Genomic DNA, 25406 nt, shown 5'->3' with positions numbered 1-25406 from the left:
TATTATCAGTAACTCTTAGAGGTACACTAGTGGTTGTGCAATTTTTGTTGCAAGTTTTACAGAAATTTTATAAGGTTGTGTTAAAACACCATTAAGTTTTGGGGCCACACCCGGCTGTGCTCTGTACTTACTCCCTGTCTCTGCGCTCAGAGATCTCTCCTGGAAGTACCCCAGGAGATCAAGGATTAAATCCGGGTCAGCCACATGCAAGGAAAGTGTCTACCCACTGTAGTATCTCTCCAGCCTTACAGTATCTTAGCAGTTTGAAAGTAATAATTATTTTTCACGACCAGATTTAAGTCCTTAATAACAGTAGTTTAAAGGACTCAGCCAGTCAAGTAGTTAGTCGAAACGTGCTTTTTTTTTCCAAATCCCATTTCATAAAAGTAAAAATCAGCAGGGCTGATAACCATTTTATAAGATTTAGTGCATACAGTTGCTTTTTTCATGAGTGTAATGCTATTTACAGTTGAAGTACCTGGTTTTATTAGACTCTGCTAAAGTGTAGCGCTAGTTGGGGCTGGAGTGATAGCACAGCGGGTAGGGCGTTTGCCTTGCACACGGCCAACCTGTGTTCAATCCCTGGCATCCCATATGGTCCCCCAAGCACCGCCAGGAATAATTCCTGAGTGCAGAGCCAGGAATAACCCCTGAACATTGCTGGGTGTGACCCAAAAAGCAAAAAAAAATAAAAATAAAGTATAGCGCTAGTGACACTTCCTACTGGTAATAGTTTGAGTGTGAAATGAAATAATTTCATCAGTGATTGGAGGTTTTGACTCATCCACGTTACGCCTGAATTCCTTTCCTTGTAGATGAGGATGGCAACAACCAGTGGCCCGAAGGTCTCAAGTTCCTCTTTGATTCAGTCAGCTCTCAGAACATGGGGCTTCGGGAAGCTGCTCTTCACATTTTCTGGTACTTACTTTAAGTTACCTCATGAGTGCCCAACGCACGTTGTAATTCGTCACTGTAATTTATTTGACATTATACCTTTAGAAAAGCTTCATAATTGTATTGGAAGTAAAATTGGAAATACACAAAGCTTTTTATTACGTGTATGATCCCTTTTATGTGCAGGACTCTCCAGTGTTATTTCTTGACTTCTCTGATGGTTGGTTCTTTCCCTGGAGATTGAAACGATACCAAAATGTAGCTTTTAGAAAGCCACATTTTATATTGGCATCTGGAAGAGAGGAAAACGCTGCTGAGTCCTATTTGTTTCTGGGATCTTCGGTGACAAGCTTTACGTAAACACAAACTTGATATTTGCAAGCGACTCCTCTGTATTACCTACACAGAAGAGAAGTGATTATCTACATTAAGAAAAATTTTACCATGCTGTTACCATACTGTGCTGCATTTTGCATAGAATTGAATTTATAACTTAAGAGCCAGGTTGTTTTTTGTTTGTTTGTTTGTTTGTTTTTAATGAAGAAGCCAAGTTTGGAGCCTTAGCTGTCAGTGTTGAGGGCCTGTTCCTGGCTCTGCTCAGAAGTGACCCCAGCAGTGCTCCAGGACCATTTTGTGTCATTGGAGATTTGAACCGGGACAGCAGGATACTACACAAGCTCCTTAGTCCCTGTGCAATTCTGCCTTCTCATGAGAAAAACCATTTTTTCATGAGCTACATCTTAAGCATCAGAAAAGGATAAGATATTAGGTACTATATACCATTGTTTATTTCTATATTCCAGAGTTGGAAGTAAAAGTATTCAGTTGAGCGGCTTTACCAAATTTAAAGTAAACTAAAACGTGGGTTCCTATCCTGATTACCACCCAAGGCTGGGGCAGATTGTCAGCAACCGTGGTCAGCATTAAAGACCCCCGTGATGGTTCTTTTCCGAATCTGCACTCAGGGTTGGCAGCCATTGAGACAAACTGAGAAGGGGGAGGTGTAGGCTGGGCGCAGTCGTGCTTGTTTCCCGTGGAGCACCTCTGCCCACAGCCACCTCCTCCCCATTGTTTATTTCCGTCCATCCAGTCCGAAGGATGACTGGGAGGTGTGCAGAAGGCGTCTGCCCACGAGGCTTAGTGTGCAGTGGCCGGGCCGCAGACACAGCAGAGAGTCTCGCTAACCCTTCAGGAAGAGAGAATGCTATTTTTAACCTGTAGGTTTAGTTTTCAAGAGTGCTTTGAATCCTTCCTTTAGGAACTTTCCTGGGATTTTTGGAAATCAACAACAGCACTATTTAGACGTCATCAAACGAATGCTAGTTCAGTGCATGCAAGATCAGGAACATCCATCGGTAAGTGATTTCAGTTTTACTATTACTAGTGTCTAGTTTAACTGAATGTCTTAATTTGTAAAAGAAATGTATCTTTTTATAAGGGAAAATACTTGATCTTAAGGCATGAACCTCATCTTCTTCAAAACTTGCTCTGCACTGACATTGCTTCCTTTCTGCCTTTTAGATCAGGACATTATCTGCTCGAGCCACAGCTGCTTTTATACTTGCAAACGAGCACAACGTTGCTCTGTTCAAACACTTTTCAGACTTGTTGCCTGGATTCTTACAGGTAAGAAACAGCATGGGAGAGTTATGTCCTCTCTGTGGAGTGGAACGTCTCATGAGCTCTCTAGTGTGCTCAGATTGTCAGTCATCACTCGTTTTCTGCTGCTCTGGGCTGGGTTGAAAAAAGTACATGGAAACCTTGTATCCCTTTTGAGCTTATCTGTTGCCTTCAGTTGACTTAGTCTCAAAATGTTAACATTGTTTGATATTTTTCCCCTCTGTAAATGAAGTAGTTTGTGCTTGTTATTGAGTATGCAACCACATAGATTATTTTCATAAAAATCAGATAACCTATGAAATTTAATGTGGGTTTACATTAAGTGGATTTACATTAAGCAGGTTTACATGAAGTTAACAAGGAAAAGACACTACTTCACCAAGGCCACAGTATTTAGGTGCTAACCAAAATCAGGCTGTAGGTCCTTAATCTTAACCACAGAACTTACAACAGTTTATGTTTCTAAGTAAATATTTTGTGGTAATTCACATTATTGTATCCTAAAGATAAGTTGTTTGGTTTTGGGGTCACAATGCTCAGGGCGGACTCCTAGCTCTGCACCTAGGAATTACTTCTGGCGGTGCTTGAGGGACCATCTGGGATACCAGGGATCAAACCTGGATGGGTTGTGTGCGAGGCAAGCGCCCTCCCCGCTTTGCTGTAGCCCCAGCCCAGGATTTGGGAAGGATCTGCCTTCTTCAGAAATGCAGGATCAGTGATTTTCAGCTTTGTCAAACCCCTTTTTATAGTAAACAGTTTTTCATAATGGTGATACATTAAAATTAGGCAAAGAAATCATGAGATTGTGTTCAAATAATAAATGGAGTATTGGGAAAGGAGGGACCCACACCCGACAGTGTTAGAGGTGACCGTCGGGCTGCAGGGCCGAGCTCCAGTGTTTGAGCCACCCCTCCATCCCCACCAGTGACAGTGAAAGCATTCAACCTGCAGGATATGCTAATATTAGCGCAGGAGCTTTTGTACTCAAGGTGTGGGGGTGCCTCCCTAGCCCTCCACCTCTCTTATCAGTCACTCTTCTGGAAACTCACCCTCGGGATAATGTGGCCTCCGTTACGGAATTTGTTGGGAGAGGGGCTAACGGGCAGGTTCTCTGATTCAGGCGTGAGCAGGGACTTTCCTCCCTGTCGAAATGAAAAGGTAGGGCCAGTGGCCAAGTGCCGTTCTGTTGTTTGGTTTGTTCCCTAAGAATCCTAGTCTCATCTCAGGGTTTTCTTCTTTGGAGTTAGGGTAACTGAGAATATTTGCCAGAGCTAGGAGTTGCCATTCTGAAATAGGCAATGGTGGGTAGAACATGCACACCTGGTTTTGAAAGGACTTCTGGAAAGCCTATAATTTCGTGGTAGCTGCTATTGTAGTTTCACTGGTTTTGGTTTTCACTCCAGTGAAAACCTTTTGGGGGGGGCGGGGGGTGTACTGCAGTAGCCAGGTGTTTGTGGCACACTGTAAATGTTGCATGGTGCAGAGTTAGTTAAAGTAGTACTTGCCGTGCAGTGCGTAGTCTTAACAGTTCTCTGCAGTCTGCCTTTCAGTGTTTGGGCTAATGAGGTGTCAGAAGTGACAGACTCGGGCCTCCTTTATAAAGTTGTTTCATCTCTTCTAGGCTGTAAATGATTCGTGCTACCAGAATGACGATTCAGTCCTCAAATCTCTCGTGGAGATTGCAGACACTGTTCCGAAGTACTTGCGCCCTCACTTGGAAGCTACCTTACAGCTCAGTCTGAAGGTGAGTGCTTGGGTCAGCACTTGCTCGGTTCTCCAGCGCGTCAGCCTCTGAGTGTGTGACTGTCTCTCCGCAGTTGTGTGGAGACACGAGCCTCAATAACATGCAGCGCCAGCTCGCCCTAGAAGTGATTGTCACCCTGTCCGAAACCGCAGCAGCTATGCTAAGGAAACACACCAGTATCATCGCTCAGACGAGTAAGTCAGAGGCTGCCCGTAGGTGGCTCTCATGTGGAGACTCCGGTTAGCTGGCTGCGCGGGGGGGAGGGGGGTGGAGAAAGAGCTGCAGTAGACGGGACAATGGTGCAGCGGGGAAGGAAGGTGCCTGCCTTGCCTGTGGTGCGGATGGTTCCCTTCAAGCTCCTCCAGGAGCACAGCCAGATGTGAGATATGCCCCCCCCCCCTTTTTTTTTCCTGCTGTAATGAATATCCTTTCAGAATCAGGTGTGTCAAAGAGTCTGGAGAGCTGCATTTGCTGCGCACTTAACGCATGCCTGACCCCCACTGGGCCACACTGCAGACACCCTCAGAGCCTGCAGCCCCCTGGGACCTGGCCAAGGGCCTGGCAGGGGGGAAACTGGGTCAAGTCAGAGAACTAAAGGATGGTTCTCCTCGCTTTAACATGAAGCCAAACAACTTTAGGGATTCCAGCAGTGCTGGCCTTAAGAGTGATCCTAGGGAGCAATAGCACAGTGTGTAGGGCGTTTGCCTTGCACGCGGCTGACCCGCATTTGATTCCCAGCATCCCATATGTCCCCCTGAGCACCGCCAGGAGTAATTCCTGAGTGCAGAGCCAGGAGAAACCCCTGTGCATCACCGGGTGTGACCCAAAAAGCAAAAAAAAACAAAAACAAAAAACTGATCCTAAAATTTGTGTGTGAAAAATGAGCAACGAAGATAGTTTTGATGAGCACCAGTAGATATCTTACCCCGTCAAAGCTCTGAGTGTGTAGAACTTGTTACTGATTCAGGTGTCACCAAAGGACTGATGGAGTGAAGGCTCTGCGAGTCAAGGTACTCCCATGGGAACCAAGGTGACTAGTCTACCACAGATCACTGCAACTGGCTGTTTCTGTGAGGGGGAAAAAAACCCGTCTTAGCTACCCTAGACTTTTCTTTGGATGTAGCACCTACTAGGTCATAGACTTTGTGAGGAGAGGTGGGTATTCTGCAGCGCTGAGGGTCAGACACAGAGCTTGGACCTGTGAGGCAGATGCTTTCCAGCTGAAGATTACTTTTTAGGTCTTCAGAACACAGACACGAAACTTGCAAAATCTACAAGTAGTAAATGTATTAATCAGCTAGACACACGTGAATGAAGTGTGAGAGGAGTGGCCAACTGGGCAAAGAGAGTAGCAAGCAATAAGCAGAGTTGGTTTCTAGAAAATCCTCGGTGAACTCTGCTCAGTCTCAATAAAGACCAGGGTTGTTAGCGGGTACAGAAGGTGCCCAGAGGCTGACAGCCTCCAGTTGGTTTTGGAGGGCTGAGCAGGGGAGTGTGGGGGGTGGAAAGGAGAAGACTGGGCCCCACCCAGGGGCGCTCAGGAACTAGCCCTGCCTGTGCGCTCACAGTGACTCCTGGCAGTGTCCAGAAGCCCTGGTCGGGAGTGTAACATTGGTACTAGGTAAGGCGGGCTTTGGGCAAACCTGCCTCTGCATGCCGGCTGGTGGGCCCGTGGAGAGCAGTTTGGTGGGCGTGGATTAGTGAATATAGCTGATAACCGAGCACACACGTGTCAGGAAGATCTGTGTGTAGGCTCAAGAGGACAGTGGGTAGGGGTGCAGCCCCCTACCGCAGGTGGTCTCCTAAGGCTCAGCGGGAGGATTATTGAGCTCAGAGACTGGGATGAGGCCCAAGCGCCACTGGGCGTGGCCCAAAACATTCACGTGAGAATTTCTTCAGAGCAAATTTTTTCATAGAAAGAAATTAGGAATAGCCAAAATATCTGTCCACGATACCTAACGTGTAACATGTTTATGTAACGAAGTGTTGTGAAGCATTAAGATTAAGTTCGTATGTGTAGACAAAAAGACAAGTGCCCAAATGATGCCTGGCTTACGTTTTTACATAAAAAAAAAAAATACTATCTTGGGGCCTGAGAGGTTGTGTGAGAAATAACTGCAGAAACTCCCCAGCACCACGCCCGGTCCCCGAAGCACTGCTAGGTCTGGCTCCAAAACCGAGGACAAGGATAAAGTGAAATCTTAATTTAGTCCTGTGTCACATATTTCGAATCCTTAAAGCCTTGAATCCTAAAAAAATAGTTCATGTGTGAAGCAGTTGAGAATGTTAGGGTTTTCTCAGAATGTGAAAGCATTGGAGAAGTTTGACATTATGTTACTTTAAAAAGAACAAAATCTGGGCCGGAGTGAGGCCAACTTGGATTCAGTCACCAGCATCTCATATGGTCCCCTAGCACCGCCAGGAATAATTCCTGAGTGCAGAGCCCTGAGCATCACCAGGTGTGACCCCCCCCCCCCGCCCCCAAATAAAAATGAATTCAAAAATAAAAAGCCGAATCTAAACAAATGTGGCTCATTTGGGGGAAAAAAGAAAAGCCAGGTCCTTGGCTACACAGATAATTTTTGTCTTGCTCTCTTCGAGGCAGTTACTCTTCATTTCATCTTAAAATTCCTGTTTATAAATAACGATAGTGACAAAAGGAAAAGTCATGGTCCTTAGTGTGAAATAATTATTGGCTTCAGTTCCTCAGATGTTAGCGATGATGGTTGATCTGGAAGAGGATGAGGACTGGGCGAATGCAGACGAGCTGGAGGATGATGATTTTGACAGGTAAGGACCTGCTCCCAAGACCCCCAGGAGCATCCTTGGCAGGAGGGAGGGCTGGGGGCACACAGGTGCACCCTTCCTTGCTGGGCCTGACTGGGGTGAGAGAGTGCTATGGAGCCTGGTGGAGGGAGCGTCCCATTGCTAAGAGACTGGCCTCTGACGCCAGTTCCCTTGTGTGTCGGAAAGTAAGGCTTTACCCAAACACTGCCCGGAGGGCCCAGGGACTTCAGCTCAGGTTTCCTGTCCTTCTTCGGTTACTGGTGTGCTGCTCCCTGCCTGTGAATTTCACATGGGAAGGCGCTCTTAAATTCATTGTTTGTGAAGTTTTGGGTTTGGTTTGTGTGTGGTGTTTTTTGATGTGATGAGTAAGATCCGTGAGTAAATTGACCCTGCATAATTTTGAGATTGGTTCTAAGAAGCTGTTGTAAAGATCACTTGTCTTCAAAGAACAGTTCTTCCTCCCAGCTTCACCGTTCCAAGATAGTGTGTAGATCTGGCTGCCCCAATTTCTCCCGTTTCAGTGAAAATGCTAGAATTAAGTTCTACCTGCGTATCATTTTTAGCAATGCAGTTTGCACCTCTTTAAAGGGAAATAAGATTCACCCCACGGGCATCCATACACACCCTGAGCACCCGTCAGCGTTCTGTGTTCTGTCCATTGACAAGTGTGAAGAAGGGGTGGTCGGGAAATGAGATACACAAGCCTTCTGCTCAGACCTTTGGTTCTTGAAGGGACATGCACAGAGAGAGGGGTGGGGGTGGGGGAAGAGAGTGGTTGGTTGATTGGTTGGTTGGTTGGGCGATTGGGCAGGCATGCTCGGGACCATATGTGACACCCAAGATCAAACCCGAGGCGGTCACACGCAAACCTTTCCCATTTTACTATCTCTCTGGCTCCCAGACATTGTTTAAACCAGTGATGAGTGGTGAATTAGAGAGAAAGTTCTGAGAATAAAGAATCAAGACATGGGACTTTTCTTCTAAGCATACTAGGGCGTGATGAAGTTTTGTTTGCAAGCCAGAAAGAAAACTCAGGCACTGAGCTCATGATGAGTGTGTGGGCAACCTGGGTTTCGTCCCTGGCAGCACCTGATCCCCCAAACGCCAGAAACAGGAAAAAGAATTTTTTTTTTAATTTACTCCCCCTCCCCTGTCCTTTCTTGTTTTTAATTTTAAAGTTTATTTTTATAAAGTTGTTCACAGTATTTCATTACATTCAATATTCCAACACCAGTCACACCACCATCGCATCTTCCTACCACCATTATTTCAGATTTTGCCACCACCACCCAATATTGCCCTGAAGGCAGATCCTAAATTATTTTGTATTGCTTGTTATGAATAATCCACTTAAAAATAATCCAAAAAGATTTCCTTAGAGAAAAGTGTGTGAAAACTGTTGAATCTCATCTTGGAGCCAGCCTTTAAGTCTCTGTATAAGAGATCACGAAAATGTTACTGGTTGAGCCTTGTGTGCTAATTTTTATTTATATATATATATATATATATACACACACACACACACATATATGGGGCTGGAGCAATAGCAATAGGTAGGGCATTTGCCTTGCACGCACCTGGCCAGGGTTCGATTCCTCTGCCCCTCTTGGAAAGCCCAGCAAGCTTCCGAGAGTATCTCGCCCGCGCAGCAAAGCCTGGCAAGCTCCCCGTGACGTATTCAATATGCCAAAAACAGTAACAAGTCTCACAATGAAGACGTAACTGGTGCCTGCTTGCGCAAATCAATGAACAACGGGAGTACAGTGCTACATATGTAAAGGTAAAAGGTAAAGGCCCTCCCGTTGATCGTTGATTTGCTCGAGCGGGCCCAGTAACGTCTCCATTGGAGACTTTGTTGTTACTGTGTCTGGCATATCGAATACTCTCGGTAGCTTGCCGGGCTCTCCGAGAGGGGCGGAGGAATCGAACTCGGGTCGGCCATGTTGGCTGCTTGTAAGGCGAACGCCCTACCGCTGTGCTATCGCTCCAGCTACATATATATATATTTTTTTTTTTATCAAGATCAGCTGCCTTAGGCTTTATACTCCATCTAATGTGGTGTGCTCCCCTTGGCACAACAGTCCCCTGCCCTTTCTTAAGCAGGGTTAGGGACTGTTGGCTCCCTGGACTGCAGTGTGGTTGCGGGGGTACATGGGTCCTGGGCACGCGTTCCTTCCTGACTGCTACCTCTGTCTCTAGCAATGCCGTCGCCGGCGAAAGTGCTCTGGACCGGATGGCCTGTGGACTCGGCGGGAAGCTGGTACTGCCCATGATCAAGGAGCACATCATGCAGATGCTCCAGAACCGTAAGTGTGGGGTCCTGGGGCTAGCGTGGTCCCGACTCGCGCTTAGGCTATGTCTAACTATTCTCCATCTGTCTAGAGTCTGGTTCGCCCTGTTTTTATGTGATATGGGTAAAAATGCTTTTGAGGGTCCCAGAGACAGCTCAGCAGGCTGACTGCCGGCTCTGCATTCAGGCAGCCTAGGTTCAACCCCCAGCAGCACCCAGTGCCCTGAGCTTCAAAAAGGAGTAACCCCCGAGACCCCAAGGATGGTCTAGGGCTGCCCCTCCACCCCGACAGCCACCCCACCTTCGATCTTTTTAGTCATCTTTTGGAGCCTTGGTGTTCGTTGTTAAGCTAGAGGATGTTTTTCCTCCTGCTGCTGATATTTAATTCTTTTCAAAATCGCCTTCAGTGTAGAGGAAAACTTGACAGATTCAAAGGAAATTGACAAATTTGGCAGTTCGATTTGGGGAAAGGGGTCTGTTCCCTGCGACGTTGGGAGCCTAGGCCGAGGCTGCCTCCCAAGCTTCACCCCGGCCCTCTGGGCCTCCATCTCTGTGGGCGAGTGAGGTGATGCTGTAGCTGGGGCTGGTACTGGTTTTCCCCTTTCCCTGAGCACCTAGATTTATTGAGGGTTGTTCCCCATAGGAATGGAGTCAGCATCACAGATGGCTCAGCTGGTAGCTGCTAGAATCTAACTTTCCTATTTTGAAATGGAAGAAACTAAAGCCAGGAGATAGTAAGACTTCACAAGGTCATCCGGATTTGTTGTGGATGTAGCTGTGATACATAAAATAAAGAATTTGACTTCAGAATCCTCTGCAGCTTACTAGCTGGAGCCACTTGGATTCATACATGATAGTAAATTCTTATAAAAGCTTAATGAAGGTTTTTTTTTCCTCTAAGCATTGCAAAGTTGTTCATGATGCATGAGTTACAGGCATAAAGTAATCCAACCCCAGTCCTGCCACCACCATGACCTTCGCCACCGCCGTTCCCAATTCCCCACTCACCCCTCAAGCCTACCCTACGCTGGGATTCTGGTCTCTGCAGCAACAGAGGGAGCTTGTCCCAGACCCAGGGCTGGGCTGAGTAATGTAGAAAGAAAGTTCTTTGACAAGTGATGTATATTCCCTGGCATCACGTACCTTTGCTTACTCGTTTTTTCCATCTGTTTTTAAGCATATGTTTATTTTTATTAATGAAGGCAACATGATTTACAAGTTGTGGTAGAATTCTTTGGGGCATGCAGTGTCGCAATACCAATCCCACCACCAGTGACCCAGGGTTCTTGCCTTGTATAGGCATATAACCAATTTATTTGGTTGTTTACTTATTTTTGAAGCAAAATATTTTTGTGAAAAATTTAGAGAAGTGTGAGGGGTGAGAAAAAGAGGTACACGCTCAAGAGTTGAGGGAAACACTGGCTTCTCCGGAAGGAAAAAAAGCGACACACTTTAGTTTTCAAACGTAGTTTTGTTGAGTTTGCTTTAAATAATAAAGTCTAAAACTTTGTAGCCTAACAGTTTGAAGGAGGAAAACCGTTTCTCAATCTCTTTAATATACGATTGCATTCTTGGGGTTGGAAAGAGAGTAAGCGGGGAGGGCGCTGGCCTTGCAGTTGTCTGACCCAGATCTGACCTCCAGCAGCGCAGGCAGTGTCAGAAGTAAGCAAGCCCTAGGCGCTCTCAAGTGTGTGGCCCCCAAGTCGGAAAATAAGGAATGACTTCTCAAGCCAATTTTTTTTACCCCTCTTCCCCCACCCCCCAAAAAAAGAAAAAAGTATTTAGTAAGAATAGTGTTCCTACCTTTTTTTCCCATTGAAGTATTTCAACTGAAGTTTTGTATCTCTCTCTGTCCTCAATGTCGGGATTTTACATGTTTATTACCCGGAATAGGTCGGTGTTCCCGCAAGCTGAGAATGATGACAGAGTGGCACTATCAGGACAACTTTGCCTCCTGGGCAAACGTATCTTGAGGGTCCCGGAGTTCTCTCTTTCAGAAACATTGCGGCTCAGTTCTTAGATTTGCCTGTTTATTTAGGTGGACCTTGCTTTGTGTTCCACAAGGAACTTGAACAGCCCAACGGGGAAGGTGATAGAGTAAATATAAATATTTTTGGCCTGAGGGTTATCCTGTACCAGAGGATACGAAGTACTAATAAGAGTTGGAATTGCTTAGCTACCGCTAAGCCAAAAAGCAGAGTGTGCAAATAGGTCATTCCATAGTTTTATCGTGAAAATTATTTTGAAACATTTTCTTCTTGGCTTTTTAATTATTTTTAAATTGTTTTTTTAAAGAAACATCACTGGAAAATCAGCTAAGTCTATCTCCAATAAAGAGTGTCTGACAATCTAGATTCTTAATTGCTTATTAGTAATCTTGGAGGAAAATATTATTTTAAATGGTTTATAAATATTGATAAGACTCTTTAATACGTACCGCCTTTTAACTGGGGGTAAAAGTGATTGTGATATAGTCACATTAACAGGGAGATTATCTAGTCTGTACTCCTTCTGTGTTCTCTTACCAATGAGAGTTTCCCTCAGTGCTCATGACTGCTCAAACGGCATGTTTGCCGTGTCCAACTGCGCCTCTTCTGTGTGTGGTTCTGTCTTGCAGCCGACTGGAAGTACCGACATGCAGGACTAATGGCCTTATCTGCCATTGGTGAGGGCTGCCACCAGCAGATGGAAGGAATTCTGAATGAGATCGTGAATTTTGTCTTGCTTTTCCTTCAGGATCCTGTAAGTATCAGGAAATAATGTTCCTGCTAAGTTTTGCCAGTTCCCCTTGGAAGTCCGTTCGCTTTCCTAACCCAGTTCCTTGTTCCAGCATCCAAGAGTGAGGTACGCGGCCTGCAACGCAGTGGGCCAGATGGCCACAGACTTCGCACCTGGTTTCCAAAAGAAGTTCCACGAGAAGGTGAGTCGGCAGTCCCGGGGTGGGGCACGGGGCCACCTCTGGGGCAAGAGTGTGCTTACCCCGTGGGCTTCCCAGGTGATCGTGGCGCTGCTGCAGACCATGGAAGACCAAGGCAACCAGCGGGTGCAGGCCCACGCCGCCGCCGCGCTCATCAACTTCACTGAGGACTGCCCCAAGTCCCTGCTGGTCCCCTACCTGGACAACCTGGTGAAGCACCTCCACTCCATCATGGCCCTGAAGCTTCAGGAGGTAAGACTCAGGGGTGTGCGCGGGGTGGGGGGTGGAGGCTCCCTGGCAGGGCAGCTCAGCAGGCTTCGTCAGCCTGGGACTTTGATACTTTCAGAAATGAAATCTACCAATCTGGTTGGCTTGAAAATAAGACAAAGAATTCTTTTTGAACTCTGATTAATATCAGTGTGGAAGAACTGCTTTGTGTTCTGACCAGTGACACAAAATCATGATGCTGTGATTCCAGGAGATGAGCATGGGAGGGACAGATAAGAATGGGAGATAGGTTGAAGCCAGCCCCTCAGAAAGGAGCTTGAGTGGTAACTGGAAATAACAGAGGCAAAGGAGATCCGAAATCCTGACATTTCTCATGAAATGTTAAAAGCTTCTTTCTGCCAGTTTGTATTTAAAGAGATGAAAGAAATAAAATACGCTGACCGTTTTCCTAACCTGGGTGACAGAAGTAGACAAATATTTTATTAAATATACCTTTTGGGGTTTTTTTTTTTTTTTGGTTCTTTTCTAAAACAGAAAAGTTTAAGATAAAACAAGGTAAACTTTTCAAGATTACTGAAGAGCTGATAGTTCAAATAAGAGGAAAGAAATTTTAATTTTTGTACAATGTATTTTCGGAGATTTTATAAGGCTGATGACAATTTTATTCCAATACAGAATAAATAAAAACAGTACACACTACCTTTTGTTTTAAGCAAATGCAGTTTTAAATAATTAAAAATAGTGGTTTTTACTAAGGTCATCCAAATGGGTTTTATAGCTGGAGCGTAGGTAAGAAGTGATCTAGGCTTGATCAAACTCAGCAGGCCAAGAACGTGGTGAAACTTGGTATAGACTGTCCGGGGCTGGGGGACAATTAAGAGCAGATTGCTTGGGTGGCTAAATCAGCCGTTAGCCCTGAGATGCGATGTTACGAGTAGGTTTGGTATAGGGGTGCAGTGTGGAGATTCAGCCCCGGGAAGAAGGGGCCCAGGTGAGATTCAGAGACTGGGGAAGGAGCATCTACAGGGTACAAGGAGGATAATAGACGCTCAGCGGGAGCTGGGCAGAGCAGCAAGGAGGTGCAACACTCCTCTGCCACCAGGGGCTCCGGGTATGCTGGATGGAGCGGCGGGGGTGGGTGCTGGCTCAGGCATCCTTCCTCCGCTTCCACTGGGAGATAGAAGGTCACGGTCTGCGCTGAACTTGGTTGCCACCAGCGCAATGACCTCTGTGGATCCTTGGGCAGGAGAAAGGGTGGTTTCTTCAGTTCCGCCAACACAGAAGACCAGGAACAAAAGGAAGCACTAGTGTGATGAGTCGCAGCTTCTGGGCAGGGTCGGGAGCTTCAAGGGATGGAATGGACAAAGAGAACATTTCCTCCAAGGCCAGCACCGCAGGTGGTGGGGCCGTGTCCCGGGTCAGGCGCGGATGCCTGGTGGGTCCGGTGTGTGCCAAGGAATCACATCTGTGCTGGACGAGTCTCTGATACACCCTCACCAGGGGAGGAGACGTCTGCCAGTGCGCCCGTTACCACGGGCTCTTCATTTTTCTCTGGAGCCCACACCTCTGACCTAGGCTGGGGGTAGGTACTCACCACCTGCACTGGCCAGAGTCATTTTGAAACGTGGAGGGAGTATTTGCGCTTGTTCCTCGTGTCCATACATGTGTTTTGTGTGTCTCCCAGTTGATTCAGAAAGGCACCAAGTTAGTTCTGGAACAAGTCGTGACATCAATCGCGTCAGTCGCCGATACTGCGGAGGAGAAGTTCGTCCCCTACTATGACTTGTTCATGCCATCGCTGAAGCACATTGTTGAGAATGCCGTTCAGAAGGAGCTGCGGCTTCTCCGAGGGAAGACGATCGAGTGCATCAGCCTCATTGGCCTGGCTGTTGGAAAGGAAAAGGTGAGTGCTGGGACTGCGTTGAATCACTGTGTAGTCTGACCCTGATGACATTGAGGGCATCTAAAGTTCCGTCTCGTCATAAGCATTCGGGCCGCTTGGAGTTTTTTCCATCACCATGTGGTCCTGCCAGGTCGCTTCTGTGTTAGGTGTCCGTCCGTCGTTTGTTTTCATCATTCCCTACTAAGGTTTCATCCTCCCGCAGTTTTAGCCCTTTGCTGGCCACGTGTCCAATCTAGCCCACAAGGCATCTGCAGTTCAGAATCCTTAGGGCACATTTCACCGGTTTAAACATGCTGGGAAGTGTTGCATTTGCTTTGCCACTGACTACGGAAAGCATAAAGAATCCTGAGAGCATTGGAATGCTCTTGAGAAAAGACTTAGCGGGCCCGTGGGTCATTGTCTTTTTCGTCCCTGTGAGCAAATGTTCCCATCCTGCGCTCGGCACTCAGCCAGCACCAGGTCACAAGGGCCACTGCTGCTGGTCAACCCAGGCCGCCAGGCATGGTTCCACGGCTCTGACTGGCAGAGCACATCCCTCCTCCTAAAGCCCCAGGCGTGCATGGAGCTGCTCTCCCTTACAGGAACCCCCAAACAGCTCTCAAAACCAGCATCACTGCCACCTTTGCTGGGTCACACCTGAGAGACCAGTTGAACACTTGTGTTCCCTATGTCTTGGAATTGCTCTGTGCATATGATGGAGCTTCTCCAAAACAGGGTGCTAGATGACAACCGTTGTTCTGAGCGGTCCACATCAGGGTGCTGCTGTTGCTGCTGCTGCTAGGGATACCTGGACCACAGACCAAGTTGTGGTGCCTTTAGATTTAAGTACTGTACTTCACTTTGACCTTGCCTAGAAAATACCTTTTTTAGAAAGCTCATCTGTCTTTTGCACCATGGGTGAAAATCAATGTAATACTTGGAATTTCTGGGTGGTTACAGCTCCCGTGGGAAATGCAGGCATTGGGCCATAAAATTGTGTCACTCCATTAGAAGCAGAATTGGTTTTCAGTGGGTGTGTCTGACACTGCCTGCTAATGTTGATGTGGTTTCTCCGGAACCTCCTAGTTCATGCAAGATGCATCGGATGTGATGCAACTGTTGTTGAAGACCCAGACGGACTTCAGCGACATGGAGGACGACGACCCTCAGGTAACACAGCTGCCACACCCAGTTACTCATGCCATGGCAGATCCCGGGAGCTCCTCAGATCATCCGAGGGGCAACCCTGGTTGCAGAGCTCTTTCGCGGGTGCACCGCACCAGGTACTAACGAGCACATCAGGGCTGGATTAAGTCCAGACGCCACAAAGCTCCCCTGGAATTGTTTCACAGAGCTTAGGTAGAAAGTGACATTAAGCAAGGTGGAGCATCATAGAGGCACGTGTGACTTTTTGGCTTACAAAACACGGCGCCCTTCCATCATGTGACTACACTGATAGGAGAGCCGGCGATTTCCCAGACTGATGGTGGAGGAGAGGCCACGCACAGGCTGTTCGCCAAGGTGCAAGCCAACGTCTGCCCAGTGTAAGAGCTGCAGGTTCATCTTAGATTGTGTTTCCCTTTCACAAGTGGGTGAATATGCAGGTGAGGGATACTGTGGCGTAAAAGTCGTTTTCTGGTTTGTAAGCATGATGAAATAGACCCAGACTCTTAGGGGTAATTTTCAGGTGGTTAAGTCTGCCTAAATACAGTAGAAGTGTCTTAGCATATCCAGTCATTTACGAAGATCTTTGAAACAGGAGAAAGACTTGTTTGAGAGTGTTAATGATTAACAAGTGGAAGACTTGGCAGTAGAAAGGCAAATGCATTAGATCCTTCCTTCAGAACTTTAGTGCTGCGGGCAGAGTGATAGTACAGCAAGTAGGGTATTTGCCTTGCGCTTGCCTAGCCCGGTTTCAATCCCTGGCAGCCCCACAAAGTCATCGTCGTCGTCCCCCCTCCCCAAAGTCCCAGGAAGAGTATGATTTCTTCCTTGAGTGCAGAGCCAAGAGTAATCCCTGGGCATCGCCAAGTATGACAAAAAAAAGAAAACACAGAAAATTAGTGCATAAGAGTGGATATGTTTAGATGGGTCTTGATCATGTATTGCCTCTCAAAAGAAAAAATTAATTGAGTCCTGGTCTTCTCCACTTTTGCTGCCCCTGGCCGAGTGGCGGCCATCCTGTTGTTACTGTTGGGGACCCCTTCGCAGCCTTGCCAGGCGTGCTTCTTGTTTGAAGGGTTGTGCTCAAACTTTGTTTCTTAAGTCCATTTCAATTTCCCCGCAGATCTCGTACATGATCTCTGCCTGGGCCAGAATGTGCAAAATCCTCGGGAAGGAGTTCCAGCAGTACCTGCCCGTGGTCATGGGGCCCTTGATGAAGACCGCGTCCATCAAGCCGGAGGTCGCCCTGTTGGACAGTAGGTGTCTTCAGATGCGTCTTGTGTTTGTTGGGCTTCTCTGCTATTCCTTAAACCTGACTTGGTGTTCTTCTCCGTTTAATAGCTCAAGACATGGAGAATATGAGTGATGATGATGGTTGGGAGTTTGTGAACCTTGGAGACCAGCAAAGTTTTGGCATTAAAACTGCAGGACTGGAAGAAAAATCAACTGCTTGCCAGATGTTGGTGAGTGATCACCTTTACCAAACTTCATTTCACAACTTCCTGTCATGCATGTGTGAGTGCACGTCACAGGACTGCTGCTCACCGATGCTTGAGAGAGACACGTTCGGCTGGAACCTTTGGTGGCCTGTGTGTGCCTGATGGCAGGAAGATGAGAGGAGCTGTGTGCCCAGGAGGGTAACAGCGCCTTTGTGGGGCTGCATGAGCACCAAAGCGTCTCTGTTCTGTGATGAATGTGTGGTCTGTGGCCAAGGGCTCCCTTTGGAGTTGATGCGCAGGAATGTGCTCTTGATATTAAAGAGAAACTGCTGTGGTTTCAACTGTGTAAAGAAATAGACACGGGGTGGGGGGGGACAGGGACATGGCCTTAAGGGGTGAAGCACATTCCTGGCATTTGTGGTCCCACATTCAACCCCCCAGTACCACGTGGCCCCTGGGCATGGCCAGGAGCACTTCGGGGGCTCCGTTACCACATAGCCAGGCCCCAGAGGAACTCAAGAGGTGGGGCATGTGCTAACACGTGTGAGGCGTGGCACTGCTGGCTGTGACCCCTGTTACTTGGAGGATCGACAGGTTCCTAATGACTTTCTTTTGGGGTGGTGAAGGATTTGCGTTTCTTTATGAGCTTATTATATAGGACACAGTAAGGGATTTGTTTAAGATCAAAATGAGATTATCACTACATGTTTCAAGCTGAGGGATTCATAAGTAGGCCTAGATATAAATTAATTGTAAGGTTTTATTTTGTATTGGCAAAACATTGTGTCCTCTGATTCATTTAAAGTATGTGCCTGAAAACTTCAGCTTCAGTACTTACTAGGGCCTAAAGTTTATATAAGCACTTGGAATTTCTTGTATCTTTCCTCAATTGGAAATGGAATATCTTTTGACATTTTCCCTTATCACATGTTTTGCTGGGTATATTTTCATAATCTATATTGTATTACTAAGTTTTCCCCATCCAAGATACTAATATAATATGTAGGCTGTTCCAGCTATGCAGTGATAGTGTGCCTTGTCCCTATCTTGGGCCGTGTTTGAATAGCCTTTTTTGGGTAAAAAAAACTTTTTTGGTCTGACAGTCCTACAGCAGAATTACTAAATTACTGGAGCGATAGCACAGCAGTAGGGCATTTAAATGCCTTACAAGCGGCCAACATGGCCAACCCGAGTTCGATTCCTCCGCCCCTCTCGGAGAGCCCGGCAAGCTACCGAGAGTATTCGATATGCCAGACACAGTAACAACAAAGTCTCCAATGGAGACGTTACTGGGCCCGCTCGAGCAAATCGACGATCAACGGGAGGGCCTTTACCTTTACCTTTACCTAGAATTACTAAACATAATTGTAGTCAGGATGCAACATTCTGTGGTCCCACATCTTACTATTTGCTAATTGAAATAAGAAAATAAGCCACATCTTACTATTTGCTAATTGAAATAAGAAGTTAACCTGTTTCTCCGCAACCCTTTGGTTTCAGGTGTGCTACGCTAAGGAGCTGAAGGAAGGCTTTGTGGAGTATACCGAGCAGGTGGTCAAACTGATGGTCCCTTTACTGAAATTTTATTTCCACGATGATATCCTCTTTTTTAAGTTTTGAACGCAAAACATCTCTTGGGGCCTGATCAGATACTTAGCTTTCCTGCAGCCAACCCCCGCAACCAATCCCCAGCACTGCATTTGCCCTAATCCGAAGTGATCCCATAGCACACAGCCAAAAATAAGCCCTGAGCACCAGTCGGTGCGACCCAATGAATCAAAAGTAATAAGAGGAAGCGTTTCTCGATGGAGTCCATTGTAGCTGTTTATTGGCACATTCCGCTGTTTGCTGGGTGCAGTGGGCCTCGCTCACCCTGCCTTGGCACTAACAAGAGTTTTAGGTTCTAAACTTAGTTCCTTGTATGTCCCTGGATTTCACACTGCCTTGTCGCATGACAGACTCTGTGTCCTTATCTGTAGCGGACAGTGTGATAAGGACTTGGGAGAATTGCGAGGCTCTTGTTTTAAATACACTCACAGCACCTGAGCCCGGCTTTCCCCCACAGATACCTGGCACACCTTAGTTAGGGACCCCTGCACCTTGGCAGCCTTGAGCATTCGCATTGCTGGCAGATGGAGCACCAGTAGGGCCGGGCTGCTGGTGAGTCTGCATGGTGGATGTGGCCCTTGGCACATGGCTTGTGCCCACGGGAGTGTAGGTTGGGCCCAGTAGCTGCCCCTGCTGCTTCCCGGGGTTCCAGAGGGCAGAGCAGAGCGGAAGATTCTCTGGCAGGAGCCCCGAGGCCTGGACTGACAGACAGACGAGCGGCAGGTCCTGTTCACAGGGAAAACCGGGTGTCCTGGCTGTGCTTGCATGGCTGATGCCGTCTCTGCCTGCTGTTTGGGGTGGGGCCAGCTTCAACCTGCCAGTCCCACCCAGGCGCTGACCATTCTGCCGCAGTATCCTGCGGGATGGGGACGGGAGATGGGCCGTGCACAGCCGGGGCGGTTGCTTTTTGGACACTGGGGTTCCCCTTCTGCACTCACCCGGAGGCCCAGCCTCGTGGACACACAAAGAGCAGTCCCAGCTCGGCTCTGCTTTTCCTTAACAACACCACGCGTGCGAGTGGCGGCAGCCGAGTCCATGCCCCTTCTCCTGGAGTGTGCCCAGGTCCGTGGGCCTGAGTACCTCACGCAGATGTGGCACTTCATGTGTGACGCGCTCATCAAGGCCATCGGCACAGAGCCCGACTCCGACGTCCTCTCAGAAATCATGCATTCTTTCGCGAAGGTGAGTCTGCTCCTCTTGCCGCCCTGTGTGTGTGTGTGGGGGGGGGGGGGGGTCCCTTCATACCAGTTTTGTTAAATTGGATGCTTTTGAACTGTCGTGATTTCTACTGCAATGTTTGGTGTTCTGGTGGTGCTCTCATTTTTGCCTTTATCATCGGCATTGAATTCGAGTCTTGATTGGTCTCCACCATCTGTCTAGTCCAGCAGAAGTTTGGGTCTCATGTCCAACTCCATTATGGTTTCTGTCCTGTAACGGTCCTGAATTCCAGCTCCCTCTTTGCCTTCCACCTGCCAGCTCTGAGCCCTCTGCCTCTGGCATGAGGCCTGGCCCCTGAGAGCGACACTAGGGGTGTGTCGCAGATGCAGCGATTGTGCTGACGGTTATGGTCATTCTCCCCGCTGAGCCGTGCTCCTGGCTCTCAGCTGGCATTGGGCCTTAGCTCTGCGCGGCGCAGGCCTGGCATCTCACAGGCTGCCTGCCTCCCTCAACCCTGTTTCAGTGCATTGAAGTAATGGGAGACGGATGCCTTAATAATGAACACTTTGAAGAATTGGGAGGTATACTGAAAGCCAAACTCGAAGAACATTTTAAAAATCAAGAACTGCGGCAAGGTAAGTTATCTGTATTTTGGTCTCTGGCCATATCCTTGACCGCGCAGCCACCGTCTAAAAAGGGATTTCCTTGGCTGTTTTTTAGTTAAGAGACAAGACGAGGACTATGATGAGCAGGTGGAGGAGTCCCTGCAGGACGAGGTAAAGTATCTGCCAGAGTCTTAATGCTCGTTTCCAGTTCATCCAACGCGTCCTTCCGATCAGATTTTCAGAAACACACGTGTCCGGTTAATTTAGAGTTCCTTGACATTACTTGCCGTGATGCGGGTGCCAGGCCGTGGGACCGGATTACCTCCCACACAGAAGCACTGTGGCGCTGGTCGGGTGTTAGCCCTCTGGTCCTCTACACGGCCATCCTCGTAGTCGGTGGTGTTTAGAGGCAAGAGGACAAACTACCCTCGGGAGTTCCAGCTGCTGACGGCCACCCTAAGGATGGGCTGACCCAGGCCTGATCTGTGTCCCACCTGGCCAGCGCCAGCAGCGTCCCCTCCTATTCATGGAGGGGTTGTGGTGCCCCAGACACCCCCTCCCTCTTCTCAGCCCACCGCAGCGCGGCAGCAAGCATATTCGGACCATATCTGAGGCTCAGGGCAGCTCTCTGAGATGCACACGCAGCACCCACTGCTCATAACTGAGCCCCCCTCCCACTGTCCACATTTCAGACTGGCCTTTCTCACTGCGATCCCCGAAGATCAGTCAGCAGACAGCCCCTCATGGAAAGGCCCGAGAAAGTGAGGGAACCTTCAGCAGTGCTTCCAAGAAGCCTGTCTCTGTCCGAGAGAGAGTAATCTTGTTTTCCTTTGTATGAGCGTGCTTTGTTTCATTTTGTTTTTTAGGATGATAATGATGTTTATATTCTGACCAAAGTGTCAGACATTCTACACTCAATATTCAGTAGCTACAAGGAGAAGGTGTTACCGTGGTTTGAACAGCTGCTTCCGTTAATTGTCAACCTAATAGTAAGTGTCACCTTCTCCAAATGGGATCTGCAAGTCTTCTGTGGCAGCTTTGAAAATGGGGCCTCATCAGACTTGCCGCTGACCGTCTTCCATTTCACTGAGGTTACTTCATCATGCTGAATATCTTCTCTCAATTGTGCTTGAAGGTTGCTGAGTAGGTTTTTCAGAGTTCCATTGAATTACAGGACATTCGGCTGTTTACCTGGGTCCTAGGGGATGCGATCATGGTCCATCCTATGCATGACCAGCAGTTAGACGTTCTGGATAATGTTCCTTCAGTGTTGCAGGGCCAGGGTTGGCCGTAATCGGCAGTGCTCAGGGCTTACCTCCGGCTCTGCACTCAGGAACTACTCCTGGCAGTGCTCAGGGGACCACATGAGATGCCGAGGATCAAACCTGGGTCTGCCGCATACAAGGCAGACACCCACCTCGCTGTGCTATCGCTCCGCCCCATGCGTTTTTGAAAACAGACGAGAGGGCCTTGGTCGAGGCACTTGCCTTGTACACAGCTGCAGGGGTTCAGCTCCCAGCACCTCGTACAGCCTCCTGAGCCCCGCTGGGTGTGAGCCCCCAGAAGAAAGGGGTGTGTGTGTGTCTGTCTGTCTGTCTGTCTGTCTTCCCTTTGGGGGTTGTATTTTAGTGTGTTTAGCAGTGGCATCGCTTTGCTTTCAAAGATTTAGGCACAGAGGGGCGGGCCTTACCTATTTATATCCGTATTACAGAATTGGTCCTCACCGCTCCTGCTGTCTCTAAGCAGAGCACTTCCCAGGCCTCGGCCTGCCTCTGCATCAGGGGTCCCCATCTGTGGTGCAGGGCCATGTCCTCCCCGCCACACTATCAGCCCACGTCACTGTTCTCTCCAGTGCTGTGGACTGTACTGCACCACAGAACCTTCCGGCTTTTTTGCTTTGGCGGGTGCAGCGGTGATGCCGAGCTGTAGACTGTTAGGCCTGTCATGCAGCCGATGCAGTGCGCGGTGCCGGCAGAGCATGGGGGTCGGTCACAAACTCGGTGCTGGGTGTAGGGACCGCTGCACCCGCTTGGTAATGCGGGCAGTTTTGGGGAGGGCTGCCTTCTGGGCCTTGGCTGGCTGTGAGCGCCGTCCCCCGTGACATTGTTCCTTCATGTTCTTCCTGTGCCCTGCTCCTCACTCCGGTTAAAAGCGTGTCTCTCTTGTAGTGTCCGCACAGACCCTGGCCAGACAGACAGTGGGGATTGTGCATCTTTGATGATGTCATCGAGCACTGTAGTCCATCTTCGTTTAAATATGCAGAGTATTTCTTACGGCCGATGCTGCAGTATGTGTGCGACAACAGCCCGGAGGTCCGGCAGGCGGCCGCGTACGGCCTGGGCGTCATGGCGCAGTATGGTGGCGAGAACTACCGGCCTTTCTGCACAGGTGACTGCTGGCGGCTTGCCACGCCGCGGCTGTGCTCTGCCCTCCTCTCTCTCCCTTTCCCCCAGGCCTCGTCTGTAGCAAGTTGTGTTTCATCTTGATTTTCATTGAAGGAAAACCTAAACCAAACTGGGTTTAGCCTCCCCATCCCAGTTCTGCTGGGGACCCTTCGTCTGGGGCTTAGCTGGAGCACAGTCCCCTTGTGGGCTTTGAAACCCCCCTGACCATTCCTTGAGGGGCGGACTGGGGCCGGGGCCCGGGCCCGTGTTAGGAGAGCGTGCATGTCCCCAGGACTCAGGCCCTGAAGACACGTCCCTCTGGCATTGAATGTGTCCTCAGTATCCAAAGGTGAAGATGCACGTATGTCTGTGTGGAAGGCGTGAGCTTCTAACGGGCCCTTTCCAACCGTTTGTTTGCTTAGAAGCCCTCCCGCTGCTGGTAAGAGTCATTCAGTCCACTGATTCGAAGACCAAAGAAAACGTCAATGCTACAGAAAACTGTATTTCAGCAGTCGGGAAAATTATGAAGTTCAAGCCCGACTGTGTGAACGTGGAGGAGGTCCTGCCGCACTGGCTGTCTTGGCTCCCGCTGCACGAGGACAAGGAGGAAGCTGTCCAGACCTTCAGCTACCTGTGCGACCTGATCGAGAGGTGAGTGGGGCGGGCGGTGCGCCGGCCTCGCAGACGGGTCTTGGAGTGAACTGACAAGGCATTGCACAAATTCTCGGGCTTCGCTCGTCTGGCGCTTAAGTTTGTTTGCCTTTGGGTTTTGGTGAGCCCTTCCCCTCCACCCCCGCCCCCACCTTTAATCTTACTGTTGAGCCATAGTCTCGCGGACACTCGCTTGCCTTGCATGCAACCACCCCAGGTTTTCTCCCGAGCGGCGCATACACTTCCTTGAGCACTGCCACGGGTCACTCTGCTAAGCACTGCTGGGTGTGACACCACCGCACTCCCTATTGCGGCCCTCCAAAATTAAGTGGTTCTGTGTTCCAATGAAAAAAGTAACCAGCGGGCGGTCATTCGGGGCTCGGGCACTGTGAGGCTGACCCAGACATCCCTGCCCCTGCATGGGTGTTGCATCAGAACTGCGGCCACCTGGGGGATCGGCGCTATCAGATCAGAGACGAGGTTTTTGGTTCCTGTTCGCCAGCTCTGGCTCTGCACTCTTCTCTCCAGTAGAGACCCCAGGGACTGCGATGTCCCCTCTCAGAGCACTCGCATGAGTGTTAGCCCAGGGTCACGTCCCTCAGGCCCCAAAGGGAGCGGGTTGGCTGGCCGGCTCAGCGCTCCTCTGGGACCCTGTCCCACCAAAAGAGTGGAACCGGATTCAGTCACTGCCTATCTGCTTCTTAGCGCTCTGTGCGCCTCTCACTAACTTGAGGCCCAGGCGTGTTCCCCGGGGTTCCCCGGCAGTAGCGGCAGAGCCCTAAGGGAGAAGCCAGGCAGTGTTCCTACCTGGCTGGGACTAGACTGACCACTAGTTAGGGGTTGTCTTTCCCCTTAAGGGCTGGCAGCAGCTGGTCTTCATGGGGGCGCGTTCCCACTGCCCAGTCAGTGTTGGGGAGGGCTGGGGGGTTCTTCCCGCGCTCCTCTTTTCAGCAGTCACCCTGCTCCTCTTTTCAGCAATCACCCCATCGTCCTCGGCCCGAACAATACCAACCTGCCCAAGATATTCAGCATCATCGCAGAGGGAGAAATGCATGAGGCCATTAAACACGAAGACCCCTGTGCCAAACGCCTGGCTAACGTGGTTCGCCAAGTTCAGGTAAAGCTGTTTATTTCTTATTTCTTTGCAATATTCTGGATTCGGAGGGTACGCTGAGGAAATTTTATTTTAACTTTCTTTCCCCTGTGTGTCGCAAGTGCATTACCCCTGAACGATTATCTGTGTGGGGATTTTCATTCTTGATCATCAGAACTTAAAATCTTGTCGTGAGTCAGAACTATTGGGATTCTTCCTTGGGTGCTGGGTGCTTCCTCATTAAGTGGCGGGTCTGTGCTGTGCGTCCCGGAGAAGGCTGCACATGGGCTGGGAGCGGCCACTAGCAGCATTGTTGGTTCCTGGCCCCCTAAATTCACCGATTCGCTCACTTGCCATGTGGGTCGTGTTGCCCATTGAGTGTAGAATGAAGAATCCAAGGGTGAATGGGCTTCTGAAGGCACTGAGTTTGCCCTGGGCACTGTCACCTCCTCTCCCTGTCACCTGCCTCTTTTCTCCTAGACTTCTGGAGGACTATGGACGGAGTGCGTGGGCCAGCTCAGCCCCGAGCAGCAGGCCGCCATCCGGGAGCTCCTGAACTCGGCTTGAAGGGCCTTAACCGCACCACCGGAAACTAACTCCAAATAAACGTTTACCCTTTTGTTTAGGTTTCTTTGTTTTGTTTGTGAGCAAAAGAGAACAGTAGAGTTGTGTGTAGGCCGTTCCTCTGCAGCACCGCCACGGCGGTGGGGCTCACACCAGGGTGGGCGCGGACGCCCGCCTGTGTCCCCAGAGACTTATTTTTCTACTGGGACAGTCCCACCCCTGTGAAGGTGGAAGGGAAGCCCCGCCATCTGCTCTCTTAAGACACTGGGCTGGTGCCATGAGGGGAGGGAGGGTGAGACTTTTCGTGGGGGAGACAGACGCCTCTGCCCAGCAGGAAGCAGGGGCAGGCGCAGGGGTGCAGCGGAGGGCAGAACCATG

General features: G+C 49.1%; 1 protein-coding gene across 1 annotated transcript in view; it reads left to right on the top strand.

Annotated features, from left to right (window-relative positions):
• Nucleotides 1–25089, top strand: part of IPO5 (importin 5) — a 35343-nt gene extending 10254 nt beyond the window's left edge. Inside the window, exons 4-26 of the mRNA XM_056109810.1 lie at nt 816–918; nt 2153–2249; nt 2416–2520; nt 4136–4258; nt 4332–4452; nt 6961–7048; nt 9245–9351; nt 11953–12077; nt 12166–12255; nt 12331–12504; nt 14165–14383; nt 15449–15532; nt 16650–16782; nt 16868–16989; nt 18466–18562; nt 19583–19755; nt 20255–20366; nt 20452–20507; nt 21203–21325; nt 22505–22724; nt 23143–23371; nt 24347–24488; nt 24945–25089. Coding sequence (XP_055965785.1) covers nt 816–918; nt 2153–2249; nt 2416–2520; nt 4136–4258; nt 4332–4452; nt 6961–7048; nt 9245–9351; nt 11953–12077; nt 12166–12255; nt 12331–12504; nt 14165–14383; nt 15449–15532; nt 16650–16782; nt 16868–16989; nt 18466–18562; nt 19583–19755; nt 20255–20366; nt 20452–20507; nt 21203–21325; nt 22505–22724; nt 23143–23371; nt 24347–24488; nt 24945–25031 — 2930 coding nt within the window. The 3' untranslated portion in view covers nt 25032–25089. The remainder of the gene's footprint in view (nt 1–815; nt 919–2152; nt 2250–2415; nt 2521–4135; nt 4259–4331; nt 4453–6960; nt 7049–9244; nt 9352–11952; nt 12078–12165; nt 12256–12330; nt 12505–14164; nt 14384–15448; nt 15533–16649; nt 16783–16867; nt 16990–18465; nt 18563–19582; nt 19756–20254; nt 20367–20451; nt 20508–21202; nt 21326–22504; nt 22725–23142; nt 23372–24346; nt 24489–24944) is intronic.
• The last annotated feature ends 317 nt before the right edge of the window (nt 25090–25406 follow it).

The sequence above is a fragment of the Sorex fumeus genome, unplaced genomic scaffold (genome assembly GCF_029834395.1).
Source record: "Sorex fumeus unplaced genomic scaffold, SorFum_2.1 ptg000008l, whole genome shotgun sequence".
In the NCBI taxonomy this organism is placed as follows: domain Eukaryota; kingdom Metazoa; phylum Chordata; class Mammalia; order Eulipotyphla; family Soricidae; genus Sorex; species Sorex fumeus.
Note: the sequence above shows the minus strand (reverse complement) of the source record. Positions and strands in the feature narration are given on the sequence as shown.